We start from the raw sequence: 26758 nt of genomic DNA on the forward strand, positions 1-26758 counted from the left end.
CAACAAGCAGGGGGGCACCGGATCTCGCCCCCTGTGTCAGGAAGCCGTCAGCATGTGGCTCTGGGCTCGCCGCCACGGCATGGTGCTCCAAGCCACATATCTGGCAGGCGTAAACAACAGTCTGGCCGACAGACTGAGCAGGATTATGCAACCTCACGAGTGGTCGCTCAACTCCCGAGTGGTGCGCCAGATCTTCCAAGCGTGGGGCACCCCCTTGGTGGATCTCTTCGCATCTCGAGCCAACCACAAAGTCCCTCAGTTCTGTTCCAGGCTTCAGGCCCACGGCAGACTGGCATCGGATGCCTTCCTCCTGGATAGGGGGGAGGGTCTGCTGTATGCTTATCCTCCCATACCTCTGGTGGGGAAGACTTTGTTGAAACTCAAGCAAGACCGAGGCACCATGATTCTGATTGCTCCTTTTTGGCCGCGTCAGATCTGGTTCCCTCTTCTTCTGGAGTTGTCCTCCGAAGAACCGTGGAGATTGGAGTGTTTTCCGACCCTCATCACACAGGACGAAGGGGCGCTTCTGCATCCCAACCTCCGGTCCCTGGCTCTCACGGCCTGGATGTTGAGAGCGTAGACTTTGCCTCTTTGGGTCTGTCAGAGGGTGTCTCCCGCATCTTGCTTGCTTCCAGGAAAGATTCCACTAAGAGGAGTTACTTCTTTCTGTGGAGGTTTGCCGTCTGGTGTGACGGCAAGGCCCTAGATCCTCGCTCTTGTCCTACACAGACCCTGCTTGAATACCTTCTGCACTTGTCTGAGTCTGGTCTCAAGACCAACTCTGTAAGAGTTCACCTTAGTGCAATCAGTGCATACCATTACCGTGTGGAAGGTAAGCCGATCTCAGGACAGCCTTTAGTTGTTCGCTTCATGAGAGGTTTGCTTTTGTTAAAGCCCCCTGTCAAGCCTCCTACAGTGTCATGGGATCTCAATGTCGTTCTCACCCAGCTGATGAAACCTCCTTTTGAGCCACTGGATTCCTGCCATCTGAAGTACTTGACCTGGAAGGTCATTTTCTTGGTGGCAGTTACTTCAGCTCGTAGAGTCAGTGAGCTTCAGGCCCTGGTAGCCCAGGCCCCTTACACTAAATTTCATCATAACAGAGTAGTCCTCCGCACTCACCCTAAGTTCTTGCCAAAGGTTGTGTCGGAGTTCCATCTGAACCAGTCAATTGTCTTGCCAACATTCTTTCCCCGTCCTCATTCCTGCCCTGCTGAACGTCAACTGCACACATTGGACTGCAAGAGAGCATTGGCCTTCTACCTGGAGCGGACGCAGCCCAACAGACAGTCCGCCCAATTGTTTGTTTCTTTTGATCCCAATAGGAGGGGAGTGGCTGTGGGGAAACGCACCATATCCAATTGGCTAGCAGATTGCATTTCTTTCACTTACGCCCAGGCTGGGCTGACTCTTGAGGGTCATGTCACGGCTCATAATGTTAGAGCCATGGCAGCGTCTGTAGCCCACTTGAAGTCAGCCTCTATTGAAGAAATTTGCAAAGCTGCGACGTGGTCATCTGTCCACACATTCACATCTCATTACTGCCTGCAGCAGGATACCCGACGCGACAGTCGGTTCGGGCAGTCAGTTCTTCAGAACCTGTTTGGGCTTTAGGATCCAACTCCACCCCCCGAGGGCCCTGTTTGTTCTGTTCCAGGCTGCACTCTCAGTTAGTTGGTAAATTTTTTAGGTCAATCTCAGTTATGTCCTCGCCGTTGCGAGGCCCAATTGACCATGGTTGTTGTTTTGAGTGAGCCTGGGGGCTAGGGATACCCCATCAGTGAGAACAAGCAGCCTGCTTGTCCTCGGAGAAAGCGAATGCTACATACCTGTAGAAGGTATTCTCAGAGGACAGCAGGCTGATTGTTCTCACAAACCCGCCCGCCTCCCCTTTGGAGTTGTGTCTTCCCTTGTCTTTGTCTTGCTACATACGGGACTGACGAACACGAGCCGGTTCGGGCGGGAAGACGGCCGCGCATGCGCGGTGCGCATGGGCGCGCGAGGACTAGCAAAGGCCTTTGCTAGTGAAGTTTTCCGATTGGAGGGGCTGCCGTGGACGTCACCCATCAGTGAGAACAATCAGCCTGCTGTCCTCAGAGAATACCTTCTACAGGTATGTAGCATTCGCTTTAGGGGACACTCCATGAAGTTACATAGTAGCACTGTAAAACAAATTCTTTCACTCGACCTATAGCTAAGCTCTGCTGGAGCTAGTGGTAAAAGCAGTTTAATGTAGATGGGTTTGAAAGTCCATAAACCATTATTAAGGTAGACCTAGGGAAATTCACTGCTTATCCCTGGGGGTAAGTAGCATGAAATCCTGCCACTTTTTGGGATTCTGCCAGGTACTTGTAATCTGAACTAGCCACTGTTGGAAACAGGATACCGGAATAGATCGACCTTTGGTCTAACCCAGTAGGGCAACTCTTATTTTCTTATTGGTTGCTGCATGTACTGTCAAGTAACAAACACACACATTTTGTGTCCCCATGTTTAGGAAAGCCCTGTGAGATGTGCCCAGGAATCAGGATTGCCAACTGTTTGGCTTTTTTTCAGAAGTCAGCAGAATTTTATATTAATGCCCAGAAGGTACAAGGACGGGTAACATGTCTGGACATTTTTATGAGTTTAAAACCTGTATCTGCAGTTCTCTATGCTCCCCCACTATATAAGTGAGCCTGCCTTTTCTACTTCTACAGTAACTAGCAAAAGAGGCTGTAGATAGGATCCAGGAAATAGGAAGGCAGTGTGGGCAGAGGAAGGCTTTGTAAGCACAGGGAGGGAGGTGGTGATATGGGGGAAAATTTTGTGCTGTAGAAGTGAAGTTTCTGTATGTGGTGGTGGGGCAGAGAAAAATAAACCCCCACCAAAAAATGCCCCAATACATTATGTTTACGTAATTTAACTTGTATTTAATGCAAGCCCTAATATTGTCAATGGGGCCTATTTAATAAGCACATAACCCACACAAACACGTTAGGACCGGATTTCTAATGCGCATTACATTTGCACCTTAGGCAACGGTTGGATTGATGTACCCAACATCAAAAGGAGCAGCAGCAGGTTAAAAAAAAAATTTTTTTTAAACACTGGCTTCCCTCTGAAGTTTGTCCAGTCCACATTTCTAGTTCATGTAATGATTGACACCTAATCATCTTTAATCAGGCTCTTGGCTCTTTTGGGGTTTATGTTCCTCTAAAGTGCAAAAACATCACCTCACTGTTTTTCAAAGGAGGCTTCCTTTGGTAGAAGGAGTAGATGTCTCCCCATCAAAGTGAGCGCCTGTAAGTACCATCAGCCACTCTAGTCTTCTTTTCTGTACACTAGTTTCCCCAGTCAAAATTCTGAAAGGGTTTCTAAGCAGTTTATTCACCACCTCTAATCCCTGGCTCCTGAACTCTGACAGGTGCTCTTCTCAGATATGGTTTTTAATCACATTTTTTCAGAAGAATGTGTCAGCCGGGTCCCTGATCTCCCTTATGCATTACTGAGATGTATTCTCATGTTCCTTTGGTGTCGCCTTTCAAACACATCTTTCTAGAAATTCAAAGGTGTTTCTATACTATGTAAGGAAAGTAAATAAAAGCAAGAGAAAAAGGAAACCGATATGGTTCTCCAAGCAAGTGGCTGAGAAAATAAAGGCTAAAGAGTTGGCGTTCCAGAAATACACAAAAACTAAAGAAAAGGAACACGAGGAGGAATACAGGATGAAACTGAAAGAAGCAAAGAGAGAGATACGTCTAGCGAAAGCGAAAGCGCAAGAACAAATGGCTAGAAATGTAAGGAGGGGTGACAAAAATTTCTTCAGGTATATAAGTGAAAGGAGAATGACTAAAAAGGGAATTGTGAGACTAAAAGATACTGCGAACTGCTATGTGGATAATGATGAAGAAAAAGCAAATTTGCTAAATAGATACTTTTGTTCTGTTTTCACAGAAGAAAATCCTGGAGAAGGACCGCGATTGGCTGCAAAAAGTATAAATGAGATTGAAGTGGATAGAGCACCGTTCACAGAAGAGAGAGTGTATGAACAGCTTGAAAAGCTAAAGGTGGATAAAGCCATGGGACCGGATGGGATCCACCCCAGGATATTGAGGGAGCTCAGAGAGGTTCTGGCGGGTCCTCTTAAAGATTTAACATATCCTTGCAGACGGGAGAGGTTCCGAAGGATTGGAGAACGGCGGAGGTGGTCCCTCTTCACAAGAATGGGGATAGGGAAGAAGCTGGAAACTGGAAATAATGGAAGCGATGCTGAAGGAAAGGATAGTGAATTTCCTGGAAGCCAATAAGTTGCAAGATCCGAGACAACATGGTTTTACCAAAGGGAAATTGTGCCAAACAAATCTCATTGAGTTCTTTGATTGGGTGACAGGAGAATTGAATCAGGGATGAGCTATGGACGTAATCTACTTAGATTTCAGCAAAGCTTTTGATATGGTTCCCCACAGGAGGCTCTTAAATAAACTGGAAGGGCTGAAGATAGGACCCGAAGTGGTGAACTGGATTAGGAACTGGTTGACGGACAGAAGCCAGAGGGTGGTGGTGAATGGAATTTGCTCGGAGGAGGGAAAGGTGAGTAGTGGTGTGCCTCAGGGATCAGTGCTGGGACCGATTCTGTTCAATATATTTGTGAGTGACATTGCCGAAGGGTTAGAAGGTAAAGTTTGCCTATTTGCGGATGATACTAAGATATGCAACACAGTGGACACCGGGGAGGGAGTGGAAAACATGAAAAAGGATCTGAGGAAGCTAGAAGAGTGGTCTAAGGTTTGTCAATTAAAATTCAATGCGAAGAAATGCAAAGTGATGCACTTAGGGAATAGAAACCCTCGGGAGACATATGTGTTAGGCGGGGAGAATCTGATAGGTACGGACGGGGAGAGGGATCTTGGGGTGATAGTATCTGAGGATCCGAAGGTGACAAAACAGTGTGACAAGGCGGTGGCCGTAGCTAGAAGGTTGTTAGGCTGTACAGAGAGAGGTGTGACCAGCAGAAGAAAGGAGGTGTTGATGCCCCTGTATAAGTCGTTGGTGAGGCCCCACCTAGAGTATTGTGTTCAGTTTTGGAGGCCGTACCTTGCGAAGGATGTAAAAAGAATTGAAGCGGTGCAAAGAAAAGCTACGAGAATGGTAAGGGATTTGCGTTACAAGACGTATGAGGAGAGACTTGATGACCTGAACATGTATACTCTGGAAGAAAGGAGAAACAGGGGTGATATGATACAGACGTTCAAATATTTGAAAAGTATTAATCCGCAAACGAACCTTTTCCGGAGGTGCGAAGGCGGTAGAACGAGAGGACATGAAATGAGATTGAAGGGGGCAGACTCAAGAAAAATGTCAGGAAGTATTTTTTCACGGAGAGAGTAGTGGATGCTTGGAATGCCCTCCCACAGGAGGTGGTGGAAATGAAAACGGTAACAGAATTCAAACACGCGTGGGATAAACATAAAGGAATCCTATTCAGAAGGAATGGATCCTAAGGAGCTTAGCCGAGATTGGGTGGCAGAGCCAGCCGGTGGTGGGAGGCGAGGGTAGTGCTGGGCAGACTTATACGGTCTGTGCCAGAGCCAGTGGTGGGAGGCGGGGCTGGTGGTTGGGAGGCGGGGATAGTGCTGGACAGACTTATACGGTCTGTGCCCTGAAGAGGACAGGTACAGATCAAGGTGGGATATACACAAGGAGTAGCACATGTGGGTTTGTCTTGTTGGGCAGACTGGATGGACCATGCAGGTCTTTTTCTACCGTCATTTACTATGTTACTATACTAGAGCTGCTTCAGATGTTCCAAGATCAGGCTGTCCTACAGATTTTTCTGTTGGATTAGCAAAGTAGCTGTGCAGCACATAAAAGTGAAGCTCCATTATTACAGAATTTCTCATCAAATATGACCCATACAGGTTTCTAGTGATTAATGGTCAGATTCAAGAGAACTGTTAGAGTGCCTGACTCTGGTACAGAGGGAACCACACTGGTTACACATCAGCTGGTCAATATGCTGCGAGAATCGCCTTCAGCCACAGCAATGCTTTAATCTATACAGAAATCTCTCTGCACCAAGAGATGACTGGGTGAGGGATAGATCAGCAAATAAGTCTTTTCAAACAGTTAGCCTCCACCAGGGAACAAATTTCCCAATATCACAAACAAGGTAAACGCAATATCAGGTTGCATAGCAACAGTTGCTATGCAACATTTTACCATCATTTTCTAATCTCAGGAATGGAGCATACATTTCAAGATAGCACAAGTCCTCTGCTTATATAGGCCTGGAGTTTGGATTTACCTAAGAAAAGCAAAAGCAAAAATTCATATGTATAACATAGTAAAATCAGAACTGGATCACCAAGACCAGAAGAAACAGAGATTTGGGGGAACTGAAGACATGGGATGGGGGCGGAGGGGGGGAAGAGTACATAAGAACATAAGTAATGCCACACTGGGAAAAAAACAAGGGTCCATCGAGCCCAGCATCCCATCCACGACAGCGGCCAATCCAGGCCAAGGGCACCTGGCAAGCTTCCCAAACGTACAAACATTCTATACATGTTATTCCTGGAATTGTGGATTTTTCCCAAGTCCATTTAGTAGCGGTTTATGGACTTGTCCTTTATGAAACCGTCTAACCCCTTTTTAAACTCTGCCAAGCTAACCGCCTTCACCACATTCTCCAGCAACGAATTCCAGAGTTTAATTATGCGTTGGGTGAAGAAAACATTTCTCTGATTTGTTTTAAATTTACTACACTAGTTTCATCGCATGCCCTCTAGTCCTAGTATTTTTGGAAAGCGTGAACAGACGCTTCACATCCACCTGTTCCACTCCACTCATTATTTTATATACCTCTATCATGTCTCCCCTCAGCCGTCTCTTCTCCAAGCTGAAAAGCCCTAGCCTCCTTAGTCTTTCTTCATAGGAAAGTCATCCCATCCCCGCTATCATTTTAGTCGCTCTTCGCTGCACCTTTTCCAGTTCCACTATATCTTTCTTGAGATGCAGTGACCAGAATTGAACACAATAGGTGCGGTCGCACCATGGAGTGATATAACGGCATTATAACATCCTCACACCTGTTTTCCATACCTTTCCTAATAATACCCAACATTCTATTCGCTTTCCGAGCCTCAGCAGCACACTGAGCAGAAGGTTTCAGTGTATTATCGATGACGACACCCAGATCCCTTTCTTGGTCCGTAACTCCTAAAATGGAACTGTGCATGACATAGCTATAATTCGGGTTCTTTTTTCCCACATGCATCACCTTGCACTTGCTCACATTAAACGTCATATGCCATCTAGCCGCCCAGTCTCCCAGTCTCGTAAGGGCCTTCTGTAATTTTTCACAATCCTGTCGCGAGTTAATGACTTTGAATAACTTTTTGTCATCAGCAAATTTAATTACCTCGCTAGTTACTCCCATCTCTAAATGATTTATAAATATATTAAAAAGCAGCGGTCCTAGCACAGACCCCTGAGGAACCCCACTAACTACCCTTCTCCATTGTGAATACTGCCCATTTAACCCCACTCTCTGTTTCCTATCCTTCAACCAGTTTTTAATCCATAATAGGACTTTTCCTCCTATCCCACGACCCTCCAATTTCCTCTGTAGCCTTTCATGAGGTACCTTGTCAAACGCCTTTTGAAAATCCAGATACACAATATCAACCGGCTCCCCTTTGTCCACATGTTTGTTTACTCCTTCAAAGAATTGAAGTAAATTGGTCAGGCAAGATTTCCCCACACAAAAGCCGTGCTGACTCGGTCTCAGTAATTCATGTCCTCAGATGTGCTCTGTAATTTTGTTTTTAATAATAGCCTCTACCATTTCCCTGGCACCGACGTCAGACTCACCGGTCTATAATTTCCTGGATCTCCCCTGGAACCTTTTTTAAAAATTGGTTGTTACATTGGCCACCCTCCAATCTTCCGGTACCACGCTCGATTTTAAGGATAAATTGCATATCACTAGCAGTAGCTCCGTAAGCTCATTTTTCAGTTCTATCAGTACTCTAGGATGAATACCATCCGGTTCAGGAGATTTGCTACTCTTCAGTTTGCTGAACTGCCCCATTACGTCCTCCAGGTTTACCGTGAAGTCGGTAAGTTTCTCCGACTCGTCCACTTGAAATATCATTTCTGACACCGGTATCCCACCCAAATCTTCCTCGGTGAAGACCGAAGCAAAGAATTCATTCAATCTCTCCGCTACGTCATTGTCTTCCTTGATTGCCCCTTTTACCCCTCGGTCATCCAGCGGCCCAACCGATTCTTTTGCCGGCTTCCTGCTTTTAATATACCGAAAATATTTTTTACTATGCTTTTTTTTTGCCTCTAATGCTATCTTTTTTTTTCGTAATCCCTCTTGGCCTTCTTTATCTGCGACTTGCATTTGCTTTGACACTCCTTATGCTGCTTCTTGTTATTTTCAGACGGTTCCTTCTTCCATTTTCTGAAGGCATTTCTTTTAGCCCTAATAGCTTCCTTCACCTCACTTTTCAACCAGGCCGGCTGTTTTTTGGAATTCCGTCTTTCTTTTCTAATTAGTGGAATATGTTTGGCCTGGGCCTCCAGGATGGTATTTTTGAACAGCGTCCATGCCTGTTGTACAGTTTTTACCCTCTCAGTTGTCCCCCTAAGTTTTTTTCCACCGTTCTTCTCATTTTATCATAGTCTCCTTTTTTAAAGTTAAACACTAACGTATTTGACTTCCTGTGTATAGTTACTTCAAGGTCGATATTAAAACTGATCGTATTATGATCACTGTTATCAAGCGGCCTCAGTACCATAACGTCCCTCACCAGATCATGCGCTTCACTAAGGACCAAGTCTAGAATATTTCCTTCTCTCGTTGGCTCCTGCACCAGCTGCTCCATAAAGCTGTCCTTGATTTCATCAAGGAATTGTACCTCTCTAGCGTGTCCCGATGTTACATTTACCCAGTCTATATTTGGATAATTGAAGTCACCCATAAACAGGATTAGAGGAAAAGAAAAGCCCTGGTGCAGGTCCGGGTATCTTGGCCTCTGCTACAGGCAGAAGGAGCCACTGTGGGCCATAGATACAGTTTATGTTCTTAGTTTGGCAGAGGTCAGACTGCTGGTGGAGTGAACTCTTTCAGACATAGGTCTAGGGGGATTTGGGGAAAAGTGTAAAACACTCTCATTCATATATACTCGTGATCTCACATGCTCTCAAGCACCCACTCATTGTCAGCTCTGAAGATGGAATACAAAGAAACAGGTTAGAAAAATAATTACTTAACCATTCAGAAAGGGCAGGTTTAAACTCAAGAGAGAGAACTTTTTCAGACACATATAGTTGACTTATGGAACTCAATGCCACAGAACATTGTGGAGGTAAATAGCATAACTGGGAACTGAATGGGCTTCTTTGCATTCAGCATATCACTAATCGGTAGCACCGCTTTGTAGAAGAAACCTCTTGAGTACTGTGTGCAGTTTTGATTGCTGCATCTGAAGAAAGATATAGCAGAATTAGAAAAGTTATAGAGAAGGGAGACCAGAATGATGAAGGGGATAGATCAACTCTCCTATGAGGATTGGTAGCAGAGGTTAGGGCTCTTCAGAGCAGAGGAGAGGTCTAAAATTATGAACGGAAAACAATGGTTAAATATGAATCAGGTTGTTTACTCTTTCAAAAAGTACAAATATTAGGGAACATGCCATGATGCTATATAGAACATTTAAAACAGGATACTGGGGTTGATGGACCTTTGGCCTGTCCAAGTATGGCAATCTTTATGTACTCAATGTAAAATTAAGCTCTGGAATTTGTTTGTGGAAAATGTGGTAAAAAAAAAAAAAATAGCATACCTGGGTTTACAACAGGGTTGACAAATTCCTGGAGGAAAAAACCCCATAAACTTTATTTACAAGGTAGACTTGAAAAAGCCTCTGCTTATCCCCTTAAGGTAAGCATCATGGAATCTATTTTTCCGAGGACAAGTAGATATTATATTCTCACCATGTGGGTGACATCATCCATGGGATCGAATTGGTGGAGGGGTAGCATTGTATATTAACGAGAGCCTTGAATCAAATAGATTGAAAATTCTGCAGGAAACAAAACACTTCTTGGAATCACTGTGGATTGAAATTCCATGTGTAAAGGGGAAAAGGATATTGATAGGAGTGTACTACTGTCCGCCTGGCCAGGATGAACAGACGGATATAGAAATGTTAAAGGAAATGAGGGATGCAAACAAACTGGGCAACACAATAATAATGGGTACAATGATTAGGGGACACTCCATGAAGTTACTGTCCACGACAGCGGCCAATCCAGGTCAAGGGCACCTGACAAGCTTCCCAAACGTACAAACATTCTATACATGTTATTCCCGAAATTGTGGATTTTTCCCAAGTCCATTTAGTAGTGGTCTTTGGACTTGTCCTTAAGGAACCGTCCAAACCCTTTTAAAACTCTGCCAAGCTAACCGCCTTCACCACGTTCTCCGGCAACGAATTCCAGAGTTTAATTACGTGTTGGGTGAAGAAAAATTTTCTACGATTTGTTTTAAATGTACTACACTGTAGTGTCATTGCATGCCCCCTAGTCCTAGTATTTTTGGAAAGCGTGAACAAACGCTTCACATCCACCTGTTCCACTCCACTCATTATTTTATATACCTCTATCATGTCTCCCCTCAGCCGTCTCTTCTCCAAGCTGAAAAGCCCTAGCCTCCTTAGTCTTTCTTCATAGGGAAGTTGTCTCATCCCCGCTATCATTTTTGTTGTCCTTTGCTGCACCTTTTCCAATTCCACTGTATCTTTCTTGAGATGCGGCGACCAGAATTGGACACAATGCTCAAGGTGCGGTCGCACCATGGAGCGATACAACAGCATTATAACATCCTCACACCTGTTTTCTATACCTTTCCTAATAATACCCAACATTCTATTCGCTTTCCTAGCCGCAGCAGCACACTGAGCAGAAGGTTTTAGTGTATTATCGATGAGGACACCCAGATCCCTTTCTTGGTTCGTAACTCCTAACGAGGAACCTTGCATGACGTAGCTATAATTCGGGTTCTTTTTTCCCACATGCATCACCTTGTACTTGCTCACATTAAACGTCATCTGCCATTTAGCCGCCCAGTCTCTCAGTCTCGTAAGGTCCACTTTAATTTTTCACAATCCTCTCGTGAGTTAACGACTTTGAATAACTTTGTGTCATCAGCAAATTTAATTACCTCGCTAGTTACTCCCATCTCTAAATCATTTATAAATATATTAAAGAGCAGCGGTCCTAGCACTGACTCCTGAGGAACCCCACTAACAACCCTTCTCCATTGTGAATACTGCCCATTTAACCCCACTCTCTGTTTCCTGTCCTTCAATCAGTTTTTAATCCATTACCTCCTATCCCATGGACTTGGGGGCACACATTTCCTCTTCCTCCTCACCCCCCCCCCCCCACATTAGATATCTTATCTTTGCTGGTGGAAATACCGAAGCCACCTGAAGACATCCACTGCCAAAGTGTCCCCCTTCCTCCTTGTGCTTCTTCAGGAGCGAGGAAGTCAGTGGGGTGCCTCCAGGCACTACCTTAAGCATGCTCAGTTCATGCACGAACTGAGCATGCTTGGGGAGTGCAAGCGTTGGTGGCTGGAGGCACCCCGCCAACTTCCTCGCTCCTGAGGCGGTACAAGGAAGAAGGGGGTGACTCAGGCAGTGGATTTCTTCGGCTGGCGGGGAGGGGACCTTCACCCATTCTCTCTCCCCCCATGTGCCCCCCTATGCCTTCACCCATTCTCTCTCTCATGTGCTCCCCTGTGCCTTCACCCATTTTCTCTCTCTCTCCATGTGCCTCCCTGTGCCTTCACCATTGTCTCTCCCCCCCCGTTCCTCCCTGTGCCTTCACACATTCTCTCTCTCCCCCCCCATGCCTCCCTCTGCCTTCACCCATTCTCTCTCCCCCCATGCCTCCACCCATTCTCTCTCTCTCCCCCCCCGTGCCTTCACCCATTCTTTCTCTATCTCTCCTCCCCCCGTGCCTTCACCCATTCTCTCTCCCTCCCCATGCCTTCACCCATTCTCTCTCTCTTGAATGTGCCTCCCTTCCCACATTCTCTCTCAATTCCCCCCTCCCGCCCACGTTCTCTCTCAATTCCCCCTGCCCTCCTGCATTCTCCCTCACTTGCCTGCCATCTCTCCCAGATTGCAGATGGCTCTCGCCTCCCGGTTTACCTTGTCTTGCAGCAAGTCTTCACTCTGCAGTGGCAGCATATTGAAACACTGCCTCGGCCTGCATCGGCCATTTCTTCTGACCAGGCGCCCCCTTCTCAAACCAGGAAGTTGCGTCAAAAGGAAAGGCCCAGTGCAGGCTGAGGCAGCTTTTCTATATACTGCTGCTGAAGGGTGAAGACATACTTCAAGACAAGGTAAACCGGGAGGGGAGAAGAGAGCTGCCAGCAGTCCGGGAGGGGAAGAAGAGATGCTGGAGAGGGCGTATAGGCAGGGGAGGGAGGGTGGTTAATCATTAATCACAATTAATGATTAACATATCGTGATTAATATGCAGCCCTACTAAATAAATCCTAATAAATAAATAAATATTAGATTATCCACTTTATTCCACAATTTACGTGAAATCTCTAATACAAAGTACTCTTTCCCATTGCAGAATTTCTTCCCCCTGAGAAGGCTTATGTGTTTCATAAGCTTCACAGGAAACTTCTAGATTGTCAAAAATATCTGGCAAGGCAAGCCTTTGATGTCTCTTCACACACATTTCTGCCTTAGGAGTAGCAATGCAGCGTCTTTACTGGCTCAGGATCTCTGACCTGAAATCTGCTGTCCAGGAGCATATAGCAAATATCGCTTATCATGGAGACAACTTGTTTGGTGACAAAGTCGAGGAAGTGTCTGACCTAATTAATAACACACAGATACCATAATAACTCTTTCCTGGCCATAGACTTCTGCTACCTTGTCTAGAAGATTGCAGGAGGATTTAGAAGCTCCAATTACTATATATCTAAGCGTTGTTTCACTCCCACTCTTCCTCCACCTCAAAGGACTACACGCAGTGGGGTCAAAAATATCAGACTCCTTCTCAGTCTAAACAACCCAGTTTTTGACTCCTTCCTAGAAAGCATTGCCACTGTACAGTTGTCTGTGCCAAGCAACCTACCGGTGGGAGGAAGACTCATCCCCTTTCAACAGAAAGGCCTCTCATAACCTGTGACCATTGGATGCTATGTATCATATAGCAAGGTTATGCTCTGCATTGGGAAAAAAAAAGACCTCCTGACCATCTACCAAGAGAGTCTTGTTTCATCTCCCTCCAGATGACACTACTTTGAGAGGAGCTCTCTGACCTTCCTCCAGCAGAATGCAATAGAACCAGTTCCTCTGCAAGACAGGGGTTGAGGGTTCTACTCCAGATACTTTTTCATACAAAAAAAGATGGGGGGAATATGACCAATTCTTGACCTGCAAGACAAACACGTTTCATCTAAAAGAAAAATTTTGCATTGTTTCACTGGGATCACTTCTTCCCATGATACAACTACTGGTTTTGCTCTCTAGATCAAGAAGGCATACACATACATACACAGAGGCATATTTTCAAAGCACTTAGCCTCCCAAAGTTCCATAGAAACCTATGGAACTTAGCCTCCCAAAGTGCTTTGAAAATATGCCTCTTAGTCTCCCTGCGCACAGGAAGTTTCTCTGTTTATGCTGTGGGACTCTGCATTATCAATATAAGATCTTACTGAATGGATTGGCTCCAGCTTCTTGAGTCTTCACAAAGTGCCTGATAGTAGTAGCTGCAATGCTCCGCAAGTGGAGCATACATGTCTTCCCCTACTTCGATGACTGGTTAGTCAAGGCAGCATCCCGGGAGTCAGCACAGACCTTCATTCTATCTGTCATACGGCTCCTAGAACTCCTTGGATTTGTGACCAATTGCCCCAAATCACATTTTCAACCTGTGCAGACCTTAGAGTTCATTGGGGCCTTCCTTGATACTACTCAGGGCTGAGCCTTCCTACTTCAAACAAGTATACTGCATCTCTCCGCTCAAGTGTTCAAATTCACCCAAGTATATGCTCATCAGATGCTCCGCCTACTTGGTAACATGGCTTCAACAGTCCATGTAACACTACTGGGTGGACTCCACTTCTGAATTCCTCAGTGGACCCTCTCCTCTCAGTGGTCCCAAGCCACGGGATTGCTCTCGGCCCATATTCGAGTCACTCCACAGCTACGCCACTCTCTAGTTGTGGATGGTATCCCAGAATCTCACCCGGGGGTCTTTCGCTTCAGCCCCTCCACATCATAGGTTTTTTTTTTAGTTACATTTGTACCCTGCGCTTTCCCACTCATGGCAGGCTCAATGCGGCTTACATATTGTATACAGGTACTTATTTGTACCTGGGGCAATGGAGGGTTAAGTGACTTGCCCAGAGTCACAAGGAGCTGCCTGTGCCTGAAGTGGGAATCAAACTCAGTTCCTCAGTTCCCCAGGACCAAAGTCCACTACCCTAACCACTAGGCCACTCCTCCACTTGGGGTGCTCACCTTGATGGTCCCCACACACAGGGCTCTTGGACCCTATGGGTGAAAACAACATCAGTCTCCTGGAATTGCGAACAGTCTGGAATGCCCTCAAAACTTTCTAAAGCTGCATTCTTGACCAGATAATACCTGTTTGCACAGACAACCAGATTGCGATGTACTACCTGAACAAACAAGGAGGAACAGGTTCTTGCCACCTTTGTTGGCAAGCAATCCAGATATGGACTTGGGCAGCTTCTTGAAACATCTCTATAAGAGCTGTTTGTTTGTTTATTTATTGCATTTGTACTCCACATTTTCCATCCTAGTGGTAGGTTCAATGTGGCTTACAGTTTACTGAAAGAAAGAACAGTTTATATGTTCCAGGGGGAAAACAGGTTCTGAGTCGTGCAGTGCAAATGTGCGAGGTTCAAGATCGGTTTGCGTTCAGATCAGTTGAAGATTCGTGGTTATAGGGGGTGTTGTCTTACTAGTTACGTGGCTAATGGGGTCATTGGAGTGGAAGGTTATTTTGTAGAAGTGGGCCTTCAGGTGTTTTCTGAATTGTAGGTAGTTGTTCATATGTTTTAAGTCAGGGAGTTCCAGGTTTTGGTGCAGATGTAAGCAAAGCTTGTTTCGTATGTGGTTTTATATTTTAGGCCTTGGCATCTTGGGAAGTGGAGTGTGAGGTAGGATCCTATGTTCTTGGTTGTGTTGCATTGCGGTAGTATTGTTAGATCAGTCATGTAAGCTGGGGTGAGGTCAAAAATTATTCTGTAGGTTAGCGTACAGATACTGAAGGATATGTGAGTTTTGATAGGTAGCCAGTGTAGGTTTTGGAGTAGAGGCTGCACACTTTCAAAATGTGTTTTTTTGCCATATATAAGTCTTGCTGCTTTGTTTTGCACAGTTTGTAGTTTCTTTAATGCTTGTTCTTTACACCCCACATATATTCCATTGCAGTAATCTGCATGGGTGAGGACTGTGGTTTGGACGAAAGTACAAAAAATATTCTGTGGGAGATAATTTTTTATTTGTTTGCATTTCCACATCATGTGGAACATTTTCTTTGTAGTGTTGGCAATCCATTTGTCGAATGATAGTTTTCGATCTATGGTGATACCTAGGATCTTCAGGTGATCTGCTATAGGAAGAGTTGTGCTCATAATATTGATGAATGAGAAGTGTTCGGTATTGTACAGTGATGTGAATATTAGGCATTGTGTTTTTTTCCTATTCAGTTTGAAAGTTGATGTCCAAGCTTCCAAGGTGTTTATGCTGTCTGTAATTTGGGTGGCAATTTTGGATATATCTTTTTTTGAAAGGGACGAAGATAGCTTTATCGTTGGTGTATATGAAGGGGTTGAAGCCTTTGTTAGATAGTGATAGTGCAAGAGGGACCATCATTAGGTTGAAGAGTATTGGTGACAGTGAAGAGTCCTGGGGGACTCCTCATTCTGCTTTCCATGGGTGGAGATTGAAGAATTTGATTTCACTTGGTAGAATCTGGTGGTCAGAAATCCTCTGAACCATTCAAGTACCTTTCCTCCTATTCCTGTTTTGTCAAGGATTCTTTGAAGCATAGCATGGTCAACCATGTTGAATGCACTGGACATGTTGAACTGAAGTAGAAGGATGTTTTTCCTGGTCAAAATTTCTTGTTTGAATTTGGCTAATAGTACAATCAGTACCGCTTCTGTGCTGTGGTGGGGCCTAAAACCCGATTGGACTCATGCAGTATTGAAAGTTTATTGAGGTAGTCAGTCAGTTGGTTGGCAACGATTTCTTCCATTATTTTGGTCAGCAGGGGTATGGAGCTATTGATCTGTAGTTAGTGGTATCTTGAATGTTTTTTTTTTTTGTGTGTGTGTCCTTTGCAATTGGTGTGAATAGTATGTTGCCTTTTTCTACTTGGGAATCTGCCTTCTTAGAACATGAAGTTTAGGTGGGAGGCGAGTTGATCCAGGAAGCGTTTAGGAGTTTTCATTATGTAGTTGGGACATACATGTGTCAAGGGTGCAGTGAGCGGTTGAGAATTTTTTTTATCGCTTGTGTAACTGTTTCATTGGTGAGCTTTGTGAAGGTTTTCCAAGTCCTGTCTGATGGTGTTTTCTCTGGTGGGTGGTCGAGTATGTCTAGTAGATTTTCGAGGTTGGTATTCGCCTGTGGTAGACTCTTTTGTATGTTGAGGATTTTCTGCTCGAAGTATCTGGCCAGTTCTTGTAAGGTGGGGACTCGTCTTTTCCTATTGTTAGGGGTTTGGCATTTAGTAGGGTGTTTACGTAGTTTATAAAGTTTCTTTGTGTCTTTGTAATCTGGACCTACCTGTTCTTTATAGAATTTTCTCTTGGCTAGTCTAATTTTGATGTATTTTCTTTGTGTTTCTCTCCATGTGCTAATAGTGATATCGTTTTGTTTTTTTTTCCTTTCCAAATCCGTTTATGTTTTCTGCATTGGACTTTTAGCTCTTTCAGGTCTTTGTTGTCCCATGGGATGGACTTTTCATTTTTGTATGGTTTGGGATTTTATGTGGGCTATTGTGTCTAGTACAGTGGTACATTTGTTGTCCCATTCTGTTATGAAATCTGTGGAATCTGTTTGTGGTGACCATTAATCGCTGTAACGGAAGACCAGCATTTAGTTGCATCGACTTTTCCTCTTGATTTATGTAGGGTTTTTGGTTGTGTTGTGTTGAACCCTTGTTCCTTCCAGTAGAGGGTCATGTTCAGCCTGAAGTGATCAGACCAGCGAGTTTATGTCCATTTCTGATTCTGTATTTTAAAATCCTGGTTTGTTGAGAGTCTGTATGCTATCAGGTCTAGTGTGTGGCCTTTGACATGTTTTGTGGATACTGCTGATCTTTGGAAGTCATAGAGGTGGAGGTGTTCTATGCAGTCTTTGGTACTTTCGATATTCTGATCCTCCAAATGTAGATTCATGTCTCCTATTATCAGAATGTTGGAGTTACTTATACTGGAGTTTGAGATGAAGTCCATAAAGTTGGTTTGGGTCGTTTTCCAGTTTCATGGAGGCCTGTAGAATAGGATGTATGTTAGTTGGTTGTGTAGGGTTTTTGTCGCCTGTTTTAACCAAGGTAATTTCTAGTTGTGGTGTAATGGATTCTGCAATGGGTACTACTGGGAAAAAGGATCTGTAGATGAGTGCAATGTCCCCTCCTTTTTTTTTCATTTCTAGTCCAATGTATAAATTTATATCCTGGGGGACAAAGGTCTAGTATTAAGGGGTCTTCTTTGTCGTGTATTCAAGTTTCGTTTAGGAACACCAGTCCTAGGTCTTCTTTGAATATCTAGCCTGATTGTTTCGGTTTTGTTTAACACTGATCTGGTGTTAATATATCCCACTGGTATTGGCAGGTAGCTGTCTTCTGTAATCGCTACTTTGGAGATTTTCACTAGCTGACGGTTGTCGGGATTTCGAGTTTGGTTGGATAGTTTTGGTGTGTGTCTTGTTGTCCGGTTGTTTGGATACATCTTTTCATTTGTGAGTGTGGAGTCTGTCTTGTGAGAGTTTGGTGCTGGTAATATGGTGATTCGGGATGCGGAGTGTTGGTATTATGTTGTCATCTTGCATAAGGGTTTCTGTGGTGGACGGTAGAGTTAGGATAAGTATGCTTATTAGAGTTCTTGTTATATGCAATTTGTATTTGTTAGTGTTGAGAGGGAGTTCAATTATCCTGGTCTTGAGATAAGGGGGGATGTGTGGTAGTTGTATAGTCTTGTGTGCCTCTGTGTTTGTTATATGTTTTTTTTTGTAGGTGTGGGGAGTTGTTTTGCGATTATTAGACCTAGCTTAGTGTTTTCCATTTGGGTCGCCTAGTCTTCTTGTGGGGTGGGCGGTTACCTCAACATTCTCCGTGATTTGGGCACTATCCTCCCTCGTTTGTTCCACCCTGGCACCTAGAATCAGTTCAAAGGGGGCCATCTACAGAGAGGTTCTCAATGACGGCCTCTCACCTGGATTGGGTTTTATCAGTGTAGTCTCTTATTCTGCTGTGGGAGTCTCCACTGATGGCAGATGAGCCATTCCTTTTTCTCTCTGGTCCCACAGTTTTCAGAGCGCCGCTCAGCTGTTTAGCCATGTGGTGGTTCGAGCGCCATGCCACTGCCTCCCTGATGGTCCGGCTCTGTTTGGCCATGGTTAAGGGGGAGGGCACACTTCCCAGATGGTGATCGCGATCGTGCCTGCAGGCTGCCCAGTGACTCCGCTTGCCGTTGCGAGGGTACTACAGAAGTCTGAGCGCTGCTCATTTGTTCAGCCACGTGATGGTTTGAGCGCCGCACCTCTGGTCCGACTCTGTTCAGCCATGGTTTATGGGGGAAGGGTGCGGTTCCCAACCAGCCGCGACTTTATCTTTTGTTCTCTGGCTCTAGTTGGGATGGTCGCTGGTGAGCATATTACAAGAGCATCCATCTGGCGGCACACAGAACAGTATGGCACACAAATTGAGCAGAGCCCTACAACCTAACGAATGGTCCCTCAGCATTTCTGTAGTTTGTCAAATATTCCAACAGTGGGGGATCCCAGTGATACACCTCTTTGCTTCTCCTAAGAACAACAAGCTTCCCCGCTTTTGTTCTAGGATCTATGATTCCAACCATATAGCACCTGATATCTTCTTGCGCCATTGGGGAGCAGACCTTCTATATGCCTTTCCCCCACTATCTCTCATAGGGAAGACTCTTCTTAAACTACACCGAGACCAAGGGACCATGATCCTAATTGCTCCCTACTGGCCACATCAAATTTAGTTCCCTCTTCTCCTAGAGTTATCATCCAAGGAACCACTGAGGTTAGATCTGTATAGCGCTGTTTGGTTTTTCAGATCAGTCAGCTTTGTATAACATTCCTTTTTTCTGACCTAGTAGGGCAATTAGTTGGCTTGTGTCTTGGTTTTCTCACAGACCATAGACAGGCTTGCTTAGCTGTGGTAATTGGGCTATAAAATTTAACAAGTGTCTGTTTGTTTCAAACACGTTCTGAACATAACACAGGGACATTTTCAGTGAAGGACCACAATGAGTGATAGGTATTCAAGGGACAGAGGCTACAAAGAGCAAATGATGAATATTTGAGAAAAATACAAAGAAACAGAATTATGTGAAGGTGACCTTAGAGGTCAGAGTTGAAGAATACCAGATAAGTAAGAGAGAAAATATAAGGCATTAAGTGATTGGACAAAATTAAGCTTCAGTTTTCAGCTTGGGTACCTTTTGTACTAGGTCAGAATCTGACAGCTTCCGAAGGGAAAACACAGAGAAAGAGAGAGAGAGATTTTATTTTCCTTATACTGAAATTTGGACTGATATAAATAAGAATTCAATTTTCTGTAATACTGGGATTAAAGAATTTTTATTGTAACCATTTATTTACCCTAATAAATTTTTGTGTTATTATAAAAGAGAAAAAAACTGAACTCTAAAGTGTTTTTCCTTTGCTAAAAGGGCTTGCTTTTTTCTAGTCTCTTCTGTTCAGCTTCCTTTTAGAGGCAAGAAGGGAGTGCCCTATAAACAGATTCTTTTCTAACCCTAATAACACAGAACAAAGGGTCCCCTCCTCTATTCAGACCCTTGCTCTCTAGCTCTAATGGCTTGGTTCATGACAATATAGAGTTACGTTCCTTAAACCTTTCTGACGTAGTCTCTAGGACAGTGTTTACCAAGTTGGTCCTGGAGAACCCCTTGCCAGTTAGGTTTTCAGGATATCCATAATGAATATGCATGAAAGAGATTTGCATACAATGGAGGCAGTATATGCAAACCAACCTCATGCATATTCATTGTGGGTATCCTGAAAACCTGACTGGCACGGGGATAGCTCCAGGAGTGACTTGGGAAACACTGCTCTATGATAATCCTAGCCTCTAGAAAACCTTCTACACAGAAATGTTAAGTGGAAAAGATTGCCCCTCTGGTGTGCTGCTAGGTGCTCTCTGCCTACCATTATGAAGTACCTCCTCGCCTCTAAACTAACTTGGTCAGAGTACATTTGAGTGCCATTAGCACATTTCATTTCAGAGTTGATAATAAACCAGTTTCTGTTTATCCCTTGATAGTGAGATTTATGAAACTTTTCATACCAAACCTCTTATCAAACCACCTCCAGTGGCATAGGATCTCAATGTCATCTTCACAGCTCTCATAAAACCTCCATTCGAACTACTACATCACTGTTTTCTCAAGTTTCTCACATATAAGGTAGTGTTAATAGCACTTACTTCTGTCAGAAGAGTCAGAGAACTTCAAGTCCTTGTGGCAGACCTACCTTACACCAGGTTCTACCACGACAGGGTTATGCTCCGAACCCACCCAAAATTCCTTCCTAAAGTGGTATCGGAATTCCACCTCAATCAGTCCATTGTACTTCCTGTCTTCTTCCCTAAGCCACACTCTCAACCTGGAAAAGCAGTGCTGCATTCCTTAGACGGCAAGCGAGCTCTAGCATATTTGGAGCGTACAAAACCTCATAGGAAGTCCTCCCAGCTTTTTATAACCTTTGACACTAATGGATTAGGGATTCCCATTACCAAATGAACTACCTTGACTTGGCTGGCTGACTGTATCTCCTATACGTACGCTCCCCTTTATGGCCGTGTCACTGCTCACAATAAGAGCTATGGCAGCTTCAGTAGCCCATTTCTGCTCTGCCTCTATTGAGGAAATTTGCAAGGCAGCAAAGTGGTCTTCTATCCACACTTTCAAAACTCACTACTGTCTGAACCAGCATTCTAGGCTGGATAGCTGGTTTGGCAAGCAGTCCTGCAGAATCTTTTTGCTACTTAAAAGTCAACTCTGCCCTTTGGCCCATTTTTTTCAGCCAGGTTCACATTCTACATAATTGCCAGGTTCATTACAATATTGTGAGTCTGGCAGTGCTTGTTCTCAGAGAAAGTGGTTACTTATTTGTAGCAGGTGATCTCTTGAAGACAGGAGGCATATATTCTCACATCCCTCACGCCTCCCCTTGGAGTTGTCTTCTTAGCTTTAGTACTGTACTGCTGGTCCCACGTACAGGCGTCAGGTGGGAAGGCAACACGCATGGGCGGTGGGGGCACTGCTTCAAAATTTTAAAGTGACAGTGCACTATGACAGTGTCTGCACTGAGCTCCATGAATGATGTCACCCACATGTGAGAATATATGTCTGTTCTTCTCGGAGAACACTGCTACAGGTAAGTACCTTAGCTTTTTTTTGGGATCCAACCTGGTACTTGTGATCTAGAATAGCCACTACTGGAAACAAGATACTGGGCTTGATGGATGCAGTTCTTATATTCTTATTCCAATTCTGCCCTGTGGCACACCCTAAATATTTCTCTACTGGGACCAAGGATACCTGCCCCAGCTACCTAATAAAATCTGCCCCCCACTGCTTCATAACAGACTTCACATCTCACTTAAACTTCATGCTTCAACAAGGTACCTAACATAGTAACATAGTAGATGACGGCAGAAAAAGACCTGCACGGTCCATCCAGTCTGCCCAACAAGATAAACTCATATGTGCTAGTTTTTTGTGTATACCTTACCTTGATTTGTACCTGTCTTTTTCAGGGCACAGACCGTATAAGTCCGCCCAGTACTATCCCCGCCTCCCAACCACCAGCCCCGCCTCCCACCACCGGCTCTGGCACAGACCGTATAAGTCTACCCAGCACTATCCCCGCCTCCCAACCACCAGCCCTGGCACAGACCGTATAAGTCTGCCCAGCACTAGCCCCGCCTCCCAACCGTCTCTGCCACCCATTCAAAGCTAAGCTCCCGAGGATCCCATCCTTCTGAACAGGATTCCTTTATGTTTATCCCACGCATGTTTGAATTCCGTTAACGTTTTCCTCTCCACCACCTCCCCCGGGAGGGCATTCCAAGCATCCACCACCCTCTCCGTGAAAAAATACTTCCTGACATTTTTCTTAAGTCTGCCCCCCTTCAATCTCATTTCATGCCCTCTCGTTCTACCGCCTTCCCATCTCCGGAAAAGGTTCGTTTGCGGATTAATACCTTTCAAATATTTGAACATCTGTATCATATCACCCCTGTTTCTCCTTTCCTCCAGGGTATACATGTCCAGGTCAGCAAGTCTCTCCTAAAGAAAAAGGCAACATCTTACCCCGATACCAAAAGACACAAAAACCCCCCAAATGACATCACCAACTACCGTCCAGTAGCATCTATCCCACCGATAAATCAAACTAATGGAAGGCCTGGTAACCAAACAATTTAACGACTACATAGACAAATTCACAATACTAAATGATTCACAATCAGGATTCCGCCCCCTACACAGCACCAAAACAGTATTACTTACTCTCCTAACTAAATTCAAGCAGGATATAGCAACAGGTAAAAGCATACTTCTCCTACAATTTGACATGTCCAGTGCATTCGACATGGTCAATCATAATATACTACTAAGACTCCTAGATTACTTCGGAATCAGCGGAAACACACTCAAATGGATCAAGGGTTTCCTAACTACAAGAACATATCAAGCGAAAGCCAACAAAACATATCACCGTGGAAACCAGACTGTGGAGTGCCGCAAGGATCACCACTATTGCCGATCCTCTTCAACCTCATGATGACCTCACTAGCGAAGTCCTTATCCATTCAAGGCTTTAACCCATTCATATATGCTGATGACGTCACAATATATATTCCCTACAAACACGATCTGGCAGAAATCACCAATGAAATCAAGCTCAGTTTAAACATCATGGACTCATGGGCAAATGCATTCCAATTAAAAATCAACACAGAAAAAACACATTGCCTCATCATCTCATCCCAATACAACACATATAAACCCAAAAACATAAACACCCCAGGTTATACCCTTCCTATCACAGACAGCCTGAAAGGTTTCGGAGTAACAATCGACCGGAACCTCTCACTAGAGAATCAAGCGAAATCTACCATAAAGAAAATGTTCCACTCAATGTGGAAACTCAAACGAGTGAAACCATTCTTCCCGAGAGAAACATTCCGAAGCTTGATACAATCAATGATACTAAGCCATGCAGACTACTGCAATGGAATCTATGCGGGTTGCAAAGAAGAAATTATGAAGAAACTTCAGACCGCTCAAAATACAGCTGACAGGCTTATATTTGGAAAAACGCGTTTTGAAAGTGCCAAACCCCTCCGAGAAAAACTGCATTGGCTCCCAATCAAAGAACGTATAACTTTCAAAATCTGCACTCTGGTTCATAAAATTATCTACAGCAATGCCCCAGGCTACATGGCAGACCTCATAGACCTACCAACCAGAAACACAAGAAGATCAGCACGAACATACCTAAATCTTCACTACCCAAGCAGCAAAGGCCTCAAATACAAATCAACGTATGCATCCAGCTTTTCCTATTTAAGCGCATAACTATGGAACGCTCTGCCAAAAACAGTAAAAGCAAGGTACGACCACCTCAATTTCCGGAAAGAACTAAAAACAAACCTGTTCGGGAAGGCATATCCCACCGATCCAACATAAAAGACTGAGTACCTCAAACACAACAAAACCAAAGATTGTATTGGACACACCCAATTTCCCCCTTCCTCCCTAAGCTCCCCATTATATCAACCATACATGAACCCTATTCTAACGGAATAACACCTTGTATTTGTTCATACCGGAACTGGCGAACACCATTATGGTACTCTGTAAGTACTCTGCCACATTGAGCCTGCAAATAGTTGGGAAAATGTGGGATACAAATGTAACAAATAAATAAATAAATTTCTGACAATGCCCATCATTCCTGTCCTGCAGCAACCACTACTTATTACACTACTGAAACCCAACCTGTTCACAGATCTTTGAATGCACCTATTCCCGCCCACCTACCTTCACTAGAGATGATGTTACTTGTGTCCAGAGAAGCCAGCTCTGCAGCATCCTCCCGTTTCAGTCGCACAATTTTACACTTTTCCAGCGTAGGGTTACCTTTTGCAGAAAGGGACATGGAAAAGGGGTTATGTTTTTAGTGCTAATCCCTGTCTTTACCACTGACATTGTGTGGGAAATCAATCTGGACTAACCTTTCACTCCCAGATCCTCCAATTCCCTCTTAAGTACTTCCACCTTGGCCTTCACTGAACGCTTCCCCTCAAAGAGCTTTTTGTAGTTCCTGCGGACACCACAGGCCAAGATGCAGCGCTTTAGCCGCCGGATTGAGGGGTGCTCATCCTTCCCAGAATTCTTCTCATTAGCAGGACCTGACTGTGCAGAAGAAGGGAGGAAGACATTATGAGCAAGGACACCAGCAATTCTACCCCTCTGGGGAACAAATGTCACTTGTGATTTTAAGGAAGCTTTACTGCGAGTCAGGGCCTAAGATCTTTAGGGAATTAGGGAAAATACCTGTTAAACAAGTCTGTTATAGGAATCCCTCCACCCCAAATTTCTTACCTTGGTGTCTTTCTTTCCCCTTTGGCTCTTCTGGATCTCTTCTTCCTCGGATGCACTATCTGAATCATCCAAAGAACCTCCCTGCTGCGAATGACCTTTTTGAGCTTCAGATCTTCCACCACCCTTTTTCTCCTTAGTGCTGCTGCTGCTCCTTTCCCTTTTTCCTTCCATTTTGAGACTTTTCTTCTGATCCTCCTCACTGCTGCTATTGCTAACTTGTTTCCCTTGATCCACCTCACTGCTGCTGCTGCTTGTCCTCTCACCATTTTTGTTGGGACTTTCCCCATTATCATCCTCACTACAGCTGCTGCTCTTTGCTCCCTCCCCCCTCCCCTCCTCACTGCTGCTGCTCTGCCTTGCTGCCTTCCCTTTCTTGTTGGGGCTTTCTCCCTCATCTTCTTCACTACTGCTGCTGCCACTGTTCCTTCTCACAGTTTCCTCTTTCTTGGTGGGGGTTGCCCTCCTATCCTCCTCACTGCTGCTGCTGTTGTTTCTCATTGCTGCTTTTCCTTTCTTGGTGGGGCTTACTCTCATATCCTCCTCACTGCTGCTGCTGTTTCTCATTGCTGCTTTTCCTTTCTTGGTGGGTCTTACTCTCCTATCCTCCTCACTGCTGCTGCTGTTTCTCATTGCTGCTTTTCCTTTCTTGGTGGGTCTTACTCTCCTATCCTCCTCACTGCTGCTGCTGTTGTTTCTCATTGCTGCTTTTCCTTTCTTGGTGGGGCTTACTCTCATATCCTCCTCATTGCTGCTGCTGCTGCTGCTGTTTCTCATTGCTGGTTTTCCTTTCTTGGTGGGTCTTACTCTCCTATCCTCCTCACTGCTGCTGCTGTTTCTCACTGCTGTTTTTCTTTCCTTGTTGGCAGCTATTTTCCTATTCTTAATGCTGCTGTTTCTCGTTGCTGCTTTTCCGTTTTTGTTGGTGTTTACCCTCCTATTTTCCTCACAACTACTGCTGCTGCTTCTCCATTCCCCCCTTCCTTTCTGGTTATGGCCAGATACCCTATTCCTGGCTCTATCATGCTTGGAATTGGATTCTGGTACCTTAGGGGGCCCCTCCAGGTCACTGTCCTCCTTCTCACTCATCTCATCCTCACTTCTTACCTCCCTTCTTCCCACCTCACTTTTCCCTTTTTTCATCTCCACACTAGTATCTCTCCCTCCCCCATTTCTTGCATAAATCTTCCCCTTGCATGCTGAATCCCCAGAAGCTACTTCAGTGTTTGCAGCCTTCTTGGAACCCCTCCTTGGAGCAGATCGTGGGCAAGGCTTCTTCTGATCCACCCCAGAATCTTCATCTGAGCTTTCCTCTAGGAAAGAAAGAATTCGCTTAGGAGGGCCAAAAGTCACCTGATCACTTGCAAACTAATCCCTATGCACTTCTTTCTAAATATACTTCAGGCTGCTGCTAGTCTGTTTGTTTTTTTTATCATGCCTTTCAAAGTGGTAGTTCAGGTACAGTAAGTATTTTCTTGTCCCCAGAGGGTTTACAATCTAATCTAAAGTCTGTACCTGAGGCAATGGAGGGTTAAGTGGCTAGACCAATGCCAAAAGGAGTGTCCGTGAGATTTGATTCCTGGTTGCTCTGGTTCACAGTCACCTGCTCTAATCACTAAGCTACAGCCGGCTCGTGTTTTCCTACAGTTTCTGGGGCACATGGCAGCAACAGTGTATGTAATCCATTTAGCCAGACTGCATATATGTCATCTTCAATGGCATCTCAAGACATAGGAGCAGACTCTGTGGGTGCTTGAGCATCCCCAATATTGAGAAAATTCTTTGTATGTGTCCAGGGATGGGTTATTT

The 26758-nt window shown here is 44.7% G+C and overlaps 1 protein-coding gene across 4 annotated transcripts in view; it reads right to left on the bottom strand.

Moving 5' to 3' along the window:
* Window positions 1–26758, bottom strand: part of HIRIP3 (HIRA interacting protein 3) — a 156311-nt gene that overhangs the window by 14512 nt on the left and 115041 nt on the right. For 3 of the 4 annotated variants that reach the window (XM_030208720.1, XM_030208717.1, XM_030208716.1), the window contains 3 exons: window positions 24953–26262; window positions 24583–24763; window positions 24389–24487 (listed from right to left, as the gene is read on the bottom strand). In XM_030208720.1, the coding sequence (XP_030064580.1) occupies window positions 24389–24487; window positions 24583–24763; window positions 24953–26262 (1590 nt within the window). The remainder of the gene's footprint in view (window positions 1–24388; window positions 24488–24582; window positions 24764–24952; window positions 26263–26758) is intronic. The other variant, XM_030208719.1, reaches the window with a different exon arrangement.

This window comes from Microcaecilia unicolor, chromosome 7, assembly GCF_901765095.1.
Source record: "Microcaecilia unicolor chromosome 7, aMicUni1.1, whole genome shotgun sequence".
NCBI lineage: Eukaryota > Metazoa > Chordata > Amphibia > Gymnophiona > Siphonopidae > Microcaecilia > Microcaecilia unicolor.